This window comes from Lissotriton vulgaris, chromosome 4_1 (assembly GCF_964263255.1).
Source record: "Lissotriton vulgaris chromosome 4_1, aLisVul1.2, whole genome shotgun sequence".
NCBI classification, from domain to species: domain Eukaryota; kingdom Metazoa; phylum Chordata; class Amphibia; order Caudata; family Salamandridae; genus Lissotriton; species Lissotriton vulgaris.
In genome coordinates this window covers 580689353-580702215 of record NC_141691.1, presented here as the reverse complement: position 1 = coordinate 580702215, position 12863 = coordinate 580689353, and the positions used below count along the sequence as shown (strand labels likewise).

The 12863-nt window shown below is 42.3% G+C and overlaps 1 protein-coding gene across 1 annotated transcript in view; it reads right to left on the bottom strand.

The window, feature by feature from the left end:
* LOC147722286 (THAP domain-containing protein 1 B-like) overlaps window positions 1-12863 on the bottom strand; it is a 143305-nt gene that overhangs the window by 53767 nt on the left and 76675 nt on the right. Inside the window, exons 4-5 of the mRNA XM_086964796.1 lie at window positions 5129-5220; window positions 4206-4413 (exon numbers count right to left, since the gene is read on the bottom strand). Coding sequence (XP_086820922.1) covers window positions 4206-4413; window positions 5129-5208 — 288 coding nt within the window. The 5' untranslated portion in view covers window positions 5209-5220. The remainder of the gene's footprint in view (window positions 1-4205; window positions 4414-5128; window positions 5221-12863) is intronic.

Sequence of the window (12863 nt, the reverse complement as noted above, 5' to 3'; positions counted from 1 at the left end):
TTTTTTTAAATAAAACTGAGTGTAATGTATACCTTGGCACCGTAATGTTGAATTATTGTTAGATTGTTAAGTGCCTTTGTGGTTCTACTTATATTAAGGGGCTCTGAGTAAAATGCAGTATGATTGATGGGAGTTTGGATCATGAGTGACTAGAGGGAAAGAGGTATTATAGTTGAGTAAATAGTGGATTGAAGTAGTCTGAATTTAACTAAGGGAACTTTCTTGTTTTAGTACTGTAACTTACCCTGTTCCCTTGTGGTCTAAGGGTTGCTCTCTATTTTTTATACTGATATGATTGGCCGGCCTGGGGGGTCAGGGTTTTTTTATGCACCTTGGGTATAAAATACATTACTGGAGTCACAGGATTATCATTTCTCATGTATTTGTATTCATCCTGTGTCAAGAGTCTCGCGTTATTCCAAGCTATTTTCTTCTTTTCCTAATTGTTGTACATATTTTTGAAGGTTTGGTGGTCACAATGCAGATAACACTCTCTGTCCCTTAGTTGTGTCATTGTCTCATCAATATAATCTTTTTTACTCCATAGTACAATATTACCCCATTTATCAGAGTTCCGAATGATGATGTCATTATTTTTGTTTAGTTTACTCATTAATTGGTGATATTATAGTGTGCTTTTGTCAATCTTGGCTTTCGTTTTGTTATTTACAGCGTAGTTCAATTTTTTAATGCTTTTAGTAACCTGCTTGTTAAATATGTCAATCGAGTCCCTGAGGGTAATTGGATTGAATGTTGAGTGAGGTATAAAGGGAGTTTTACTCTTCTGATGTACAGATTCACTGTTCTCCTGTCCTCTATTTTGTGACAGGGTGTCACTTTCATTGGCTAGGTCACGCAATATTTGCAGGGTTGTCAGGTCAGTTGATGTTAGATTTAACGCTGGGGAACAGGTTGGATGACAGTCCAAGGCTTGTTTTTTTGCTGTGGTTCTGCTCCATTAGAAGAAAGTATTTTTTAAGTTTTAGCTTTCGGATGCTTTTAAATAAATCCATCCTTGTAACCGCATAATTAAAGGAACTCTCGGGGCAGTATGATAAACCAAAAGCTAAAAGCTGTTTCTCTGCCTCTTTAAGAATGACATCAGTTAGATTAATGATGGTTTGGCTGCTGGTTATTTGCGTTTTATTCATCGTCTCCAGTTGCGCCTTGGTTGTCTCTTCTGTTGCGGTTTTTGCTGCTGTACGTCACTGCTTGGCTTGCCTTCTCTCCCTTCCTTTGATGGTTGGGTTCCTACTTGTCTGTTTCTGTTTCTTGGGCGCAGGGTGTCGCTGCACTCAAGGCATAAACAATCTACCTTATCAGCCAAAGAGATATTCGCTGGTACTTGCTTCATTGCCTGGGATCGGGCCTCAGACTAATTTTCACTTTCCCGACTCGAGCTTAGGTCTGAATTGGATACTGCCTCTGGTAATCTTTCAGGTTCTACTTGATCAGTTGAGGGCCCCTGAGATGTACCGCCATACTTGGATATTTTTAGTTTGTCATACTTCTTGGCAAATGTGAATATGTGGCCGCATTCGTAGTTCATGCGGTCATGGTGGAATTTATATGCCTTTCTTTTCCTTATTTTTTTTGTCGTTTTTTAAACGTTTCATCATTACTTCTTTTAATTTTTTTCGATCATCGTACTGCCCCATAGTATTTAATTCAGCATTAAGGTCGTAGATTTCAGTTTGGATTTCGGCACGGTCTGTTTCTGTATATTTGACTAGGATAATCATACGTTTCCTGGAAGATTCTAAATTTGTTTCTGCCTGTTCTTTCATCATTAATTTATCCAGTTTTTCATAGCTGGGGGCTAGTAGGATTCGTAGTCCTCGTGGGACTCTCCCCACGTCAAGATACCGCTGGAGGGACTTCCCCCCCCCCCCTCCCACCATTTGCTCTGTTCACTTCTCATCAGCATCTCTAATTGCTTTACTTTGTCCCGGAGGCTAGTATTCCGTGAATTTGATGGTGCATTGTGGGTGTTGAAGTCCAGTGTCGGCGTTCTACTGTCATTAAACATATCGGCTGCCGCTTCCTCTCTCTCTCTTTGCGTGTCGGCTGACATTGTGTTGCTAGTGAACTTTGTTGTGAATAATGCTGGTTTGGAAACAATGGACAGTTTGAACAGTTTCCCGCTACCTTCGTACTTCCACACACCTCCGTACCCAGCTGTTTGGTGATTAACCCATACACTTCCACAGGTAATTGCGCCCTACGGCCCTTCGACTTGCGTTCGCCTACCTTTACTGTGGCTGTAGAATGTTCACTTCTTCCTTGCTGGGGGGCCTGCCGTCAAAAATCCCCCACGGATTAAGAACGTGTGACTGGAGCCCAAGTCTGGAACCTTTGATGGCGGCCACTGCCCAATGTCGGAGGGGGTCCGTAATTAACCGGAGGATTCCGAACCGGTTACTTGTATGCAGCATTTCTCCTCTCGCAGCCTCTTTTCCTGCTGCACAAATATGGAGTACGGACCACAAAATCGGTGAAGCTTAGATTTTATTCAGCTCCATATACATAAAATTAATTGATGGATTTTATAATGATAAAAAAATCGGAAAAAGGAAATGAAAGATGCAAGGTACTACCATAATCTATTCTCTGCATACATTACGGTAGTCCTAACAGCACCAGTCACCAAGATACAGCTCTCAGCTACAAAAAAACAGAACAAATTGGAAAGAGCATTGCTACAACTTCCAACAAAGCATAGATGTGCTATACTACTGACTTTCCATTAACACTAGGTATCGAAAGATAACACATAGAAAACACGACAGAACATAATAGTTCGACCTAACCTAACTCTGGATAACATATTACAAAAGGAATTTCACACACATTTTAAACAGCATAGGTATGCCACACTGCAGTCTAACACATCACTATTTTCTGGAGACATTATGATACCCAACCAATTAGTATGACCACAGATTGTCATTTTTCATGGGAAACCAATGCCTAACCTCATAGAACACAAGTTAAACTGCACAATGTTGGAGGCAGACCGGAGCACAATTCCTGAAACATAAGCAAAGGACAAATCACACTCTAGTCAGTGGTGACAACCTCGCAGTCATGTGCAAAGGTAAATAGGACCTCCAATACAACTACAGGACCATTTTAATGGCATATTGTGTGCTATACAAAGCAGAATTCATAGCATATTGTAAGGTAGCCTCCTGGAAGGCTATTTTGTTAATTCGAAAATTGGAATGTTGAGCGCTCAATTAAATACAATGGAGTGCTCCGGGCTTCTAATGGCTGGTAGAAGGCTGAAGCGTAAACATTTCAGTATTTTTGCACATCAACAGCTGTGAAGAAAGGACTCCTGGAGCTCAAGGGGAATTTAAGCGTCTCAGGTTCAGTGAGGCTTTTGTTTTACAAATTAGAACATTCTGCTCCTTAGAGTCGGAATTTTCCAATAGCCTTAGAGCCCTCCGTAATAGGCTCAAACTGCCATTAAGGGCCAGCTCCCTTGTTAAAGGCCCTCGACTTTGGCTCAGGCCTTTAACAATGAGCGGGCCTTTAATGGCTAGTAGAGCTTAATACGGTGAGCTCTAAGGCTATAGTAATGACTCAATGAACTGGTCCGCTCTGAGGAGCCAGTCCTAGATATTGGCAGAGGATTGAGAGTCTTGGTCTTACATTGTGACAAAAGATACTATAAATCTGGAGTTTTCACTGAAGGACTAAAGAAAGCATTTGGGGTACAGATCCTCAAAGTAATTCTGCTCTAGCTAGAGATATCACTGTGTCCATCTTGTCTCTGATTTTGTTTATCAGAATGCTGAAGTGAGAGAAACTGCTGAGAAGGCATGAAGGTGCAGGACTTTATTCAAAAGTGTGCCTTTATTATCCCTGGAGGCAGCAAACTGGTTCTTTCACATCTGTGTGTTGCACTAGCTGCTCCAGTACGTTTTATGCAATACCCAACTCAGAGTGGACTAGTCCCAAGTAGCTTAGGAGGCTCTATAAACACTGTCTATCCATCTGAGATGAATTGCAGATGGTTTTATCTAATCCGGACAGTCCTTTAAAAAAAAAAAAACAGTAGAACTGTGTCTTTGCCATCCTAGCTAGTGCAACACACTGCACTGCTGTGCTATGTAATCCAACATGTCCCATAAAACCAAACCACATATCAAAATACGGTTGTCTATATTTCGGTTTTCAAATTTAATATAAAAACCAACCTTTGCACTTCTTGGGAAATGAAAAACACTCGGTACAGCTCCCTCTCTCAGTCTTCTGATCAAACCTGCAATTTCAAAACAGTGTTCCTGAAAGTGCAGGCTGCACAGGCAGTGGTGACGTGTTGGTGTCCACAATGCTCCAGTGACAGAAGCCCGCCTCACAGCAAGTTGCCACTTTTTTAGCAAAATGGGATTGGATAGGGGAAATCTGCAAATTAGAAAGACAATCAAGTTTAAAGCATTAAATTCCATTCTCGGCTCAAGCAGGCAACAAATACACGATAAATTGTAATACATTATGAGCAGTCATATGCTTTCAGCCAAGGGCCTTCGCTTAGTGCCACTCATCACTAGCAAACCCTTTCTTCTTATTTAGGTCTGTCATTAACATTATTTGGCGCTCTTTTACATGCAAGGATGTACCTTCATGGCAGCCACCAAGCATAATTCTTAGCCAGAAAAGGTAAACTTTCTCCCATCTTTAACACAATATTATCTAATATTAGTTTACATTCACAAAGACGTGTTAATTAACGTGTTTATCTATTAACCCTTTCGATGCTGATGACGAGCTCAGCTCGTCATGAGGCACGGTTGAGCTGTGCTGATGACGAGCTGAGCTCGTCATGCAAAATGATCATCTAAAAAAGTCAGCACGGGAGGGGAAAACACCTAGCAGCCAAGGTGTTAAAGCTCTGGTGCAATAGCCAACCTTTAGAAAACCAAAGCAGCTCTGTCTAGTCACAATTCCTGGTATTTAGAGCACACATGATTATCTAATGACAGTACATATTGTGCAATGACATTTAAGCAATCAGAGATGCAGGAATGAGACTGCCATATGGATGATAATACAGGGCAATAATAAATATCATTTGAATATGTAAGAGGTGGTTGAAAAGTAAAAATATAAATAACATTACTTGTGAAAGCTTATTCCTTTCCGTTTGGACTCCGCAGAGAATTTTGTATTACATCCATAAGCAGCACAGGTCATTGGCATTTTACGTCTACCCTAAAGTAAAAGAGAAAAGAGGAGTTAATGATGTTTGCAGGACGTTACAAAAAAACATTTGCCACAGCGTTAGCAAAAATGAACTCAAGAGAATGCTATAACTCAACTCTGATATGGAAGCGACTTACTTGTAATTCTAGTTGTTAATCACGGGAAGCGTCATACATGGAATAGCTCTATGTGTGGTGCTGAGGGCACTCTTTTTCCCAAAGTGAAAAATAACTTCTAAATAAATATTTTAAACAAATGACTATTTAAAGTCAGTGTAGTCTGACAAAATGTGTAGTCTGGATTTAAAAAATATTTTAAAAATCTGGTGTAAGGAAACAAAACCTTTTTATTCTTTTTTAGAAGAAAAAAGGTAGGGAATGATGTAGATGCACAAAAGCTTCACTGAAGAGCAATTATGACACCGTAAGACGGCAAACAGCTCAAGCACCATTAATGGACAACTGTGTCCGATAGCTTTCAATTCAATTTGACTGCTGTTGTATAGTAAGATTTTTTTTTAAAATCTTTTTATTATTTTAAAGCAAAAAATAAACAGACATATCCGGTGCCATACATACATCCAATAATGACAGGGTGAATTGGTACAAGAAAAACAGGAGACAGACGTAAAGCGGCAAATATACTCGAGAGGCACGCACAATTAAGCACAAAACAAAATATGCATCAGTATAATCGGTTAACAATTTAGTTGCGGGTCCTCAATACCTTCCCAACCATAAAATCAAAACTGCAGGAGAATCATGGCAACCAGATACTAGAAGTTAAGGATCAAAGTCAGGATATTTCGCCAATATTACGAATAAAGGAAAGACTGAAAAAATAAAAAGAGAAAAAACCATATGGGCGATAACAAAAAGAAAACAATAAACCCAACCCCCCACCCTGCACCCCTCCAAACTGCTATCGCCTAACCCCCAGTAGCAGCGTGCCTGTCGCCCCAACTAATAAGGTTCTAAAAGAAGAATCTACCGAAGTAGAGAAGAGAAGTGGAGGAGGAGGGCATGTTCGTACCGGCTCCCGGTCGCCCCTCCCCCCCGCCAGACCCAAGGATCCCCAAAGCGAAGTCAAGAAATCTATAAGATAGTGAATATGTATCTCAACAAGGGGATCATCAAACTCCGCCCAGCCTTACTATAGCATAAGTTTATCAGATCCCGTGCCCATCGATACTGGAGTCAAACCCGGTCCTTCGATCTCATCCTTGCCCCTCCCGATCAGACACATGGGTCCCCTCCGAATGAGCCACCTCTTCCACAGGACAGTCAGAGTATGATAAGACTGTAATAGAACTCAAAGCAAGACAAAGTAGTAAAACGATAGTGCCATGAACATCGTCAGGTCCAGAGACTCCCTTCCCTGTTATGAACTCCCAGCGTTGAGTCGTCCGCCATCTTGGCGGCTCAAATGCATACGGAAGTGGCGCAGTTTTATTCCGATAGCAATTCTCGTCAAAAGTTTCTGGAGTGGGAACGTCAATTAGTCCTTCCATAGTCAGCAACAATCGTAAGTTAAACAATCCCTTGGTGGCATCAAGCTTGTGTACATCGTCTAAAACACTGGTCAAAGGCGCACAAGATAGGGGGTCTATTTCCTCCATCAGAGTGGCCATAGTGGGTGTCTCGGTTGTCGCTGTTTCTTGTAGTGGAGTAGGGTTCGGTCCAATTCGTTCCATCTTGGCCAAGCGCACCATCATCGTCTGAATGCGGTTTTCAACGAACACATGAATTGACTTAATGGCTGCCAACACAGTTCGTAGTGACGGTTCGCCCTCATACCGTTCAACCACTCTTCGATCGGTGTCGATCATGATCGCTTCCCCGGGCAATCTCGATGTCTCAGAGGGGAACGGGCGAATAGAAAACGGTGGATTGCAGAGGGAGATATATTAAGAATTTTGGTCACTATTTCCTTAGCCATTTTCCTGGCTTCTCTGTAAAGGTGCTTTGGTCTTTTTTTAATATAATGAGGATACCAGAGACACAGAAAAAGGATTATAAGTAACTGATCCTTCCCATCTTCATTGGTATTTCAAAGCACTCAATGGAATAGCAACATCATCCCCAATCCGGAAAAGCAAGGAAGTTCAAAGAACAGGAAAACAAAATGAGAAAAACAGTGACGAAAATGACAAACAACTCTAGTTGAAAAGATGCTTATGGCTCGTAAGCTACATCAAGTGAAAAGGCCACTATGCAAACTATTACTTAAACAGAAGAATTTGCAGCACAAACCTGAATTTTGAATCAGAGAGCCCGAGCAATAGGTAATCTTTATGAAATCTATCACAAACTTCTTAGATTATAAAACACTCTGACTGCCTTTACAAGACATATGATAAGAAAGAGGGAGTAAAATATCATCCTTAGTACCTTGTGGGAAAAGGGTCTTGGCATATGGTTGCCAGCGGAGTTAAAGATGTAATAAACTGAAATACATTAATTTCATTTGACCATCAGCCTTCAACTAGAGGAAATGTTTTCCAGATTCTGAAATGTGGTTCCACCATCTCAGTATGTCACACGGCATCATGGCCAGGGTACGAATTGGAATAATCCAGACTGAAATTCACTAGCAAGCAAACTTAGAGGCCTTTCAATGGATCAGAAACATTCCCTAAGTGAGATGGTGCATTAAGTCTACTTTTTATTATATTGCCCAAATGGGTACTCATGGAATTGTGTTCATCGATTAGAACACCTAAATTCTTTATTTTCCAAACTCTTTTTCAAGGACATCTCATAACGAGACTCAGGTCCAGATTCCCATTCGAGTTCTTCTACCATTTGTCATGATTTTTTACTGTTAAGATGAGAATATCCCCTGTATGGTGAGCAATGCTGACAGGCCTGCCATCCAACCACATTTTAAACTGGAATCCTGTCAAATTTTTTGCTCTGTTGTCACGCTAAAAGAGTGTCCACATAGGCCTAGGCCTGTCACTCGCAATGCAAAGTCCTGAAACTGTTTGTGTGACTTGGAGGGGTGCACCAAGTGTGTCTTTATAGTAGGCATTGAAACTACTATCCATGCCCTATGTGCATCATCATGAAGTGGTGATGGCAGCAACCGTGTACTTGAATCTATTGTGTGACTATACTTTTTTCTCTACCGGGCGGCTCCTCTCATCTAGATGGTCAACGCTGATGGTCAATGATCGATGCTGCCTACTCATCCTCCTGGACCTATCGGCAGCCTTTGACATGGTTGATCACAAACTGCTCCTTAATGTACTACGGGAAAGTGTCAGAGCAGATGAGGTGGTAATACAGTGGTTCTACTCCTTCCTGCAGAACCGTACCCAAAGAATAAAGATTAAAAACAACACATCAGACTAACTCCCCGTAAACAGTGGGTTCCACAAGGATCAGTTCTTTCCCCGGCACTATTCAATATCTACATGGAGCCACTCACCAAGATACTCAACAACGCCACAATCCCCTTCCACCTATATGCAGACGATACCCAGATCTACCTTGAAACTTCCTCTATTGAAGACATACAAAGACTAAACCTCACACTGGTTATCCCTCAACTACCTGAAACTAAACCAGGACAAAACGGAAATACTCATCATATCCAACAAAGCACTGACCCCCCAAGTTACAGAATGGCTAAAAACCATTGGTACTCTGAAATGCAGCCTCATCCCAGCAGACTCTGTAAAATCACTGGGAATCACTCTGGACCCTAATTTAGACATGGTAAAACACATTAAAAAAACCGCCAAGAGTGCGTTCTTCAACCTAAAACTGATCAACAAAATAAAGCCATTCATCCTCCCCCAATTACCTCAAACAAGCCATCCAATCCTTGGATTCTGTCCAGATTTGACTACCGAAACACAACCCTCACAGGCACAGCAAAATCCCACCTTGCCCCTCTCAGAACAACTTTGATGCAGCATCCAGGATGGTCACTGGAGTAAACAAATATGAACACATCACTCCTGCTCTCAGAGAGCTAAGATGGATACCAACCAAATGCGCGCCAGCTTCAGAACACCCTGTCTCACTCCAAAAAAGCCCTGCATACCGGCTCACCCGCATACCTGGCCGCCAAACTAAACAAAGCTGGTCAGTCAAGGAACCTAAGGAGTACCAACACTCTAGTTCTCATCCCGCCAAAAACTCACAAAGATAACGCCTCTTCACGCTCCTTCTCTGGAAATGCACCCAAAATTTGAAACACCATCCCAGTTTATATCAGGACTAATCTCTTCTTTCCAGAATTCAAAAGCCAGCTCAAAGACCTTTTCCTCATCCGATCTCTTCTGAATGGATAGCTGACGCTCCAGTTTGAATCCTGTGCACTGCAGTATACATTCACTCTGTTTAGAGGTCCGATACCTCGCTCACCTTTCGTTTCGCTCTGGTGCTACACCTCACCGATCTGGAGTTGTTGCGAATCATAGAGTCTATTGGGTACTCTTTATGTTTGAACTGTGGACGTCACGGATCATTACATCTGATTTACCACTCTATGTGTGTGAACTTTACTCATCACAAATCACTATGCTCTACTATGGTCACTTCTTATGTATGATTGCTTCTCTGTTACAGGTTGTAAAGCGCTCTGATACCCTTGGGTCTTGCCAGCACTTTATAAAACTCCAAAATAAATAAATCTAGCGGTCCACTGTTACCTGAAAACCAGAACTTTGTGCTGGCGTTTCATTTGCACATCAAGCGCATGTATGTACAGACTGCGTATCACGTGTGGTAGTAGGACTGTGTGCTGTTTGAGTACTGGACCCGGCTGAATCCATTTTAGATGCTCCTGATTTTAGCTTGGCACACAATGGAGGATATGGACAGCTTCCAACAGACAGTGTAATCATATTGCCTGTATTCCTGTAAATGGAGGATGAAGACCTAGACAATAAGTGAGGGAGGATGGAGAAAGGGCTACCTTTAGAAAGTCAATGAGGGACTGGTTAGCAAAGAGATGCTCATTTGTCTTGCGCATTGGCAGTTTGTGGGCAGTAGGTATGAGAGGTGAACTGCAGTTTCTGTTATTCACAGTAAAAATGTTTTAGGTAGGGGCTACACTTTTGTCTTTCTCTAAATACTTCTCAGGTAGGCTGCGGACAGCCTAATGAAGAGATCTCAGTTTTAATGTGCCCATGTTTTGGATAATCCTGCTTGGAGGCATCCAACTATCACTTTGCACAAACGCTATGTCTGGAGAAGAGATTGAGAACAACCTTTGAAAGAGAACAAACCAAAACCATTTGAGAAACCATGGGCAGTGGATCATGAAAAATATGCATGCAAGTGGGACCCAAACCACCACACAGTCAATTTCTTCTTGGTCAAGGAAGTGAGTGATCTGCAGGGAACTTAGAGCGCTGATATGCAAACAGGGCTGGTGTCTGCCTGACAGCCAGTCTCTCAGCAGTTAGGGAATACCACCTGCAGTCTGCACTTTCGGATGGAGAGGCTGAGGGTCTGCTTGAAGTACCTGCTGAATGAGGGGGAAAGGTGTGCCAGTCCTTCAGGAGGAAAGGCTGTCCAGGAAGAGAAGCCCAACATGTTAACAGGGTCGTGAGTACCCAGAGAAAACACACTGGCTGAATAGGCTAATCCAGGAGTGACTTACGTCATGGAGAGAACCGTCACCAGTCACTCTGCATAGTTTTTGAGCAACCTGGATAAGACTGAACTATAACAAGTATCCAGTGTCACCCATCGATTTTCACATGGTGTAAGAGTCTAGTGCTGCTACAGCTGACGCTGTCAGTGAAAGCAGCATCGCCACCAAAGTGGGAAGCCTTGATTGACCTGGAGACCACAGCTGCTAGAAAAGCACCACCTCGAGGGATTCAGACTGGAGCCCCTAACTGCAACACCAGAACACCAGTCTGCAGCCGGCCTAGACAAGTACAGGCATGCATATCTGCCTCATCAATTAACTCTTTAAATTTCCGGAGCAGCTCCTGCAGAGGGAGAGCCACTTCAGGCGGGTGGGGAATCGGACCTCATCTGAGGCACAGCCTGAACTACTACAATGACTAGCAGGTAAATCGTGTATCCAGAACAAGAAAATAAACGTGTAGAGACATGTCTGCCGCACATACCCAGAGTTTTTGTTGAAGGGGTAAAGAGCCACACAACTGAGTTGCACACTTGACCTGTCAGACGATCTAAACCCCTTGCAACTCCGCCTAATCCTACCTAAACTATGTTGTGTTGGGGACTGTGGGCATGACCCTAGCAGGAGGAAGGGGGAAACTGAATGAATACAGGAAAGAAGGGGGTGTAGTGCCTCGCTATTTAAAAGGGCCTTGTTTGCAACCTAGTATAGAATTAATTCTGCTGTGTGATTAAAGTACTTTCTAGTTACATGAAAGATGAGCATCGGGTGAACATTACATTATTGTGTCTGTTGAGTTCCGAGCTCTAGCCCTCTACACGACCTCCCTGAGAAGCCTGTGACTGCTCACCCTTGCTATCCTGAGAGTCAAGAGTAGAAAAGGTTTTGCTTGGCCCAGTTTTCAGAGTCAAAGTAGAAAAGACCCCAGACACCAGTGGCAAACCACCTCAACCACTACAGCTTATCCCATGCCTGCCCTGTGGGCCTCAAGAACAAGGACTGACAGTTACCTCCACCCTTGTGCATGCTACTAGATAGGAAGACTGAAGACCTTTCAAAGATAGACTAGCTCCCTGATCGTATCTTCCATTCCCCATCCATGATGAATTTTACAGAAGTTTCGAAGATTTTCCTCTAAAAGACTACATTTCCTAGAAGCTCTTTCTCACTGACTCATCCACACCCTTGCTGGCCAACAATAGAAATGAAAAATCAACAGTTCTTCAGTCCTGTATTTTTCATTATTATAGCACTCCTGTTAGACTACCCCTTTATTTACAGAGATTCCCCAATTGCTGTCTTGCTATATACTCAGGGCCACTGAAATTTTGCAGCAGGGTTGACCGAATTATGCTCCTCATGCAGCACAATCGTTGGCAATATTATATTGTTATTTTAGCGTTTTTACCACTATTTATAATGTGGCCAATGTTTCACCTCATTAGTGCCAGTTTAACACCGGAATACAGCAGTCATCATTTTTAAAAAGGTGACCAGTTAACACTGACACTATTCTGCCACAACGTAGAACCAAGTGCAGAACTTCTTTTTTAGTAACTTTTGAGCTGTTAGCTAGAAACACATTTTGGGCTGAAATCTGCAAATTATGGATCCGATGGTAGGATGTGGTGCCAATGTGCTAAATAAATAATTATGCAGAAAACGATGGAGCTCGACAATTGTGTAATTTCAGGGGCCCTGTATATAATGCAGTAAACGTGCTTCCTAACTTGGCGTTTCTCTGCAGCAATTCATTGTTTCCAGAACCAGTGGTGTTTTAGATGGGCATTCTATTATCCAGAGTCAGCACAGTTAAGCACTGCACCCATTTCTAGAGTTTCCATTTCATGCAGTGGACCCCTTATCTACAGCACTTACTATCCTTTTACAGTTACCTTAGGTTCCACCTGCATTGTTTTCTTGTGTGCAGCTGAACTGAAGATGCAAAATCCCTAAGTTGTCTCTTCTTTCCAGCTAAGCACTATTTCCTTCATGCCTATGTATTATGTTCTCTGCACCATGCTCTTACAGTCATCAGA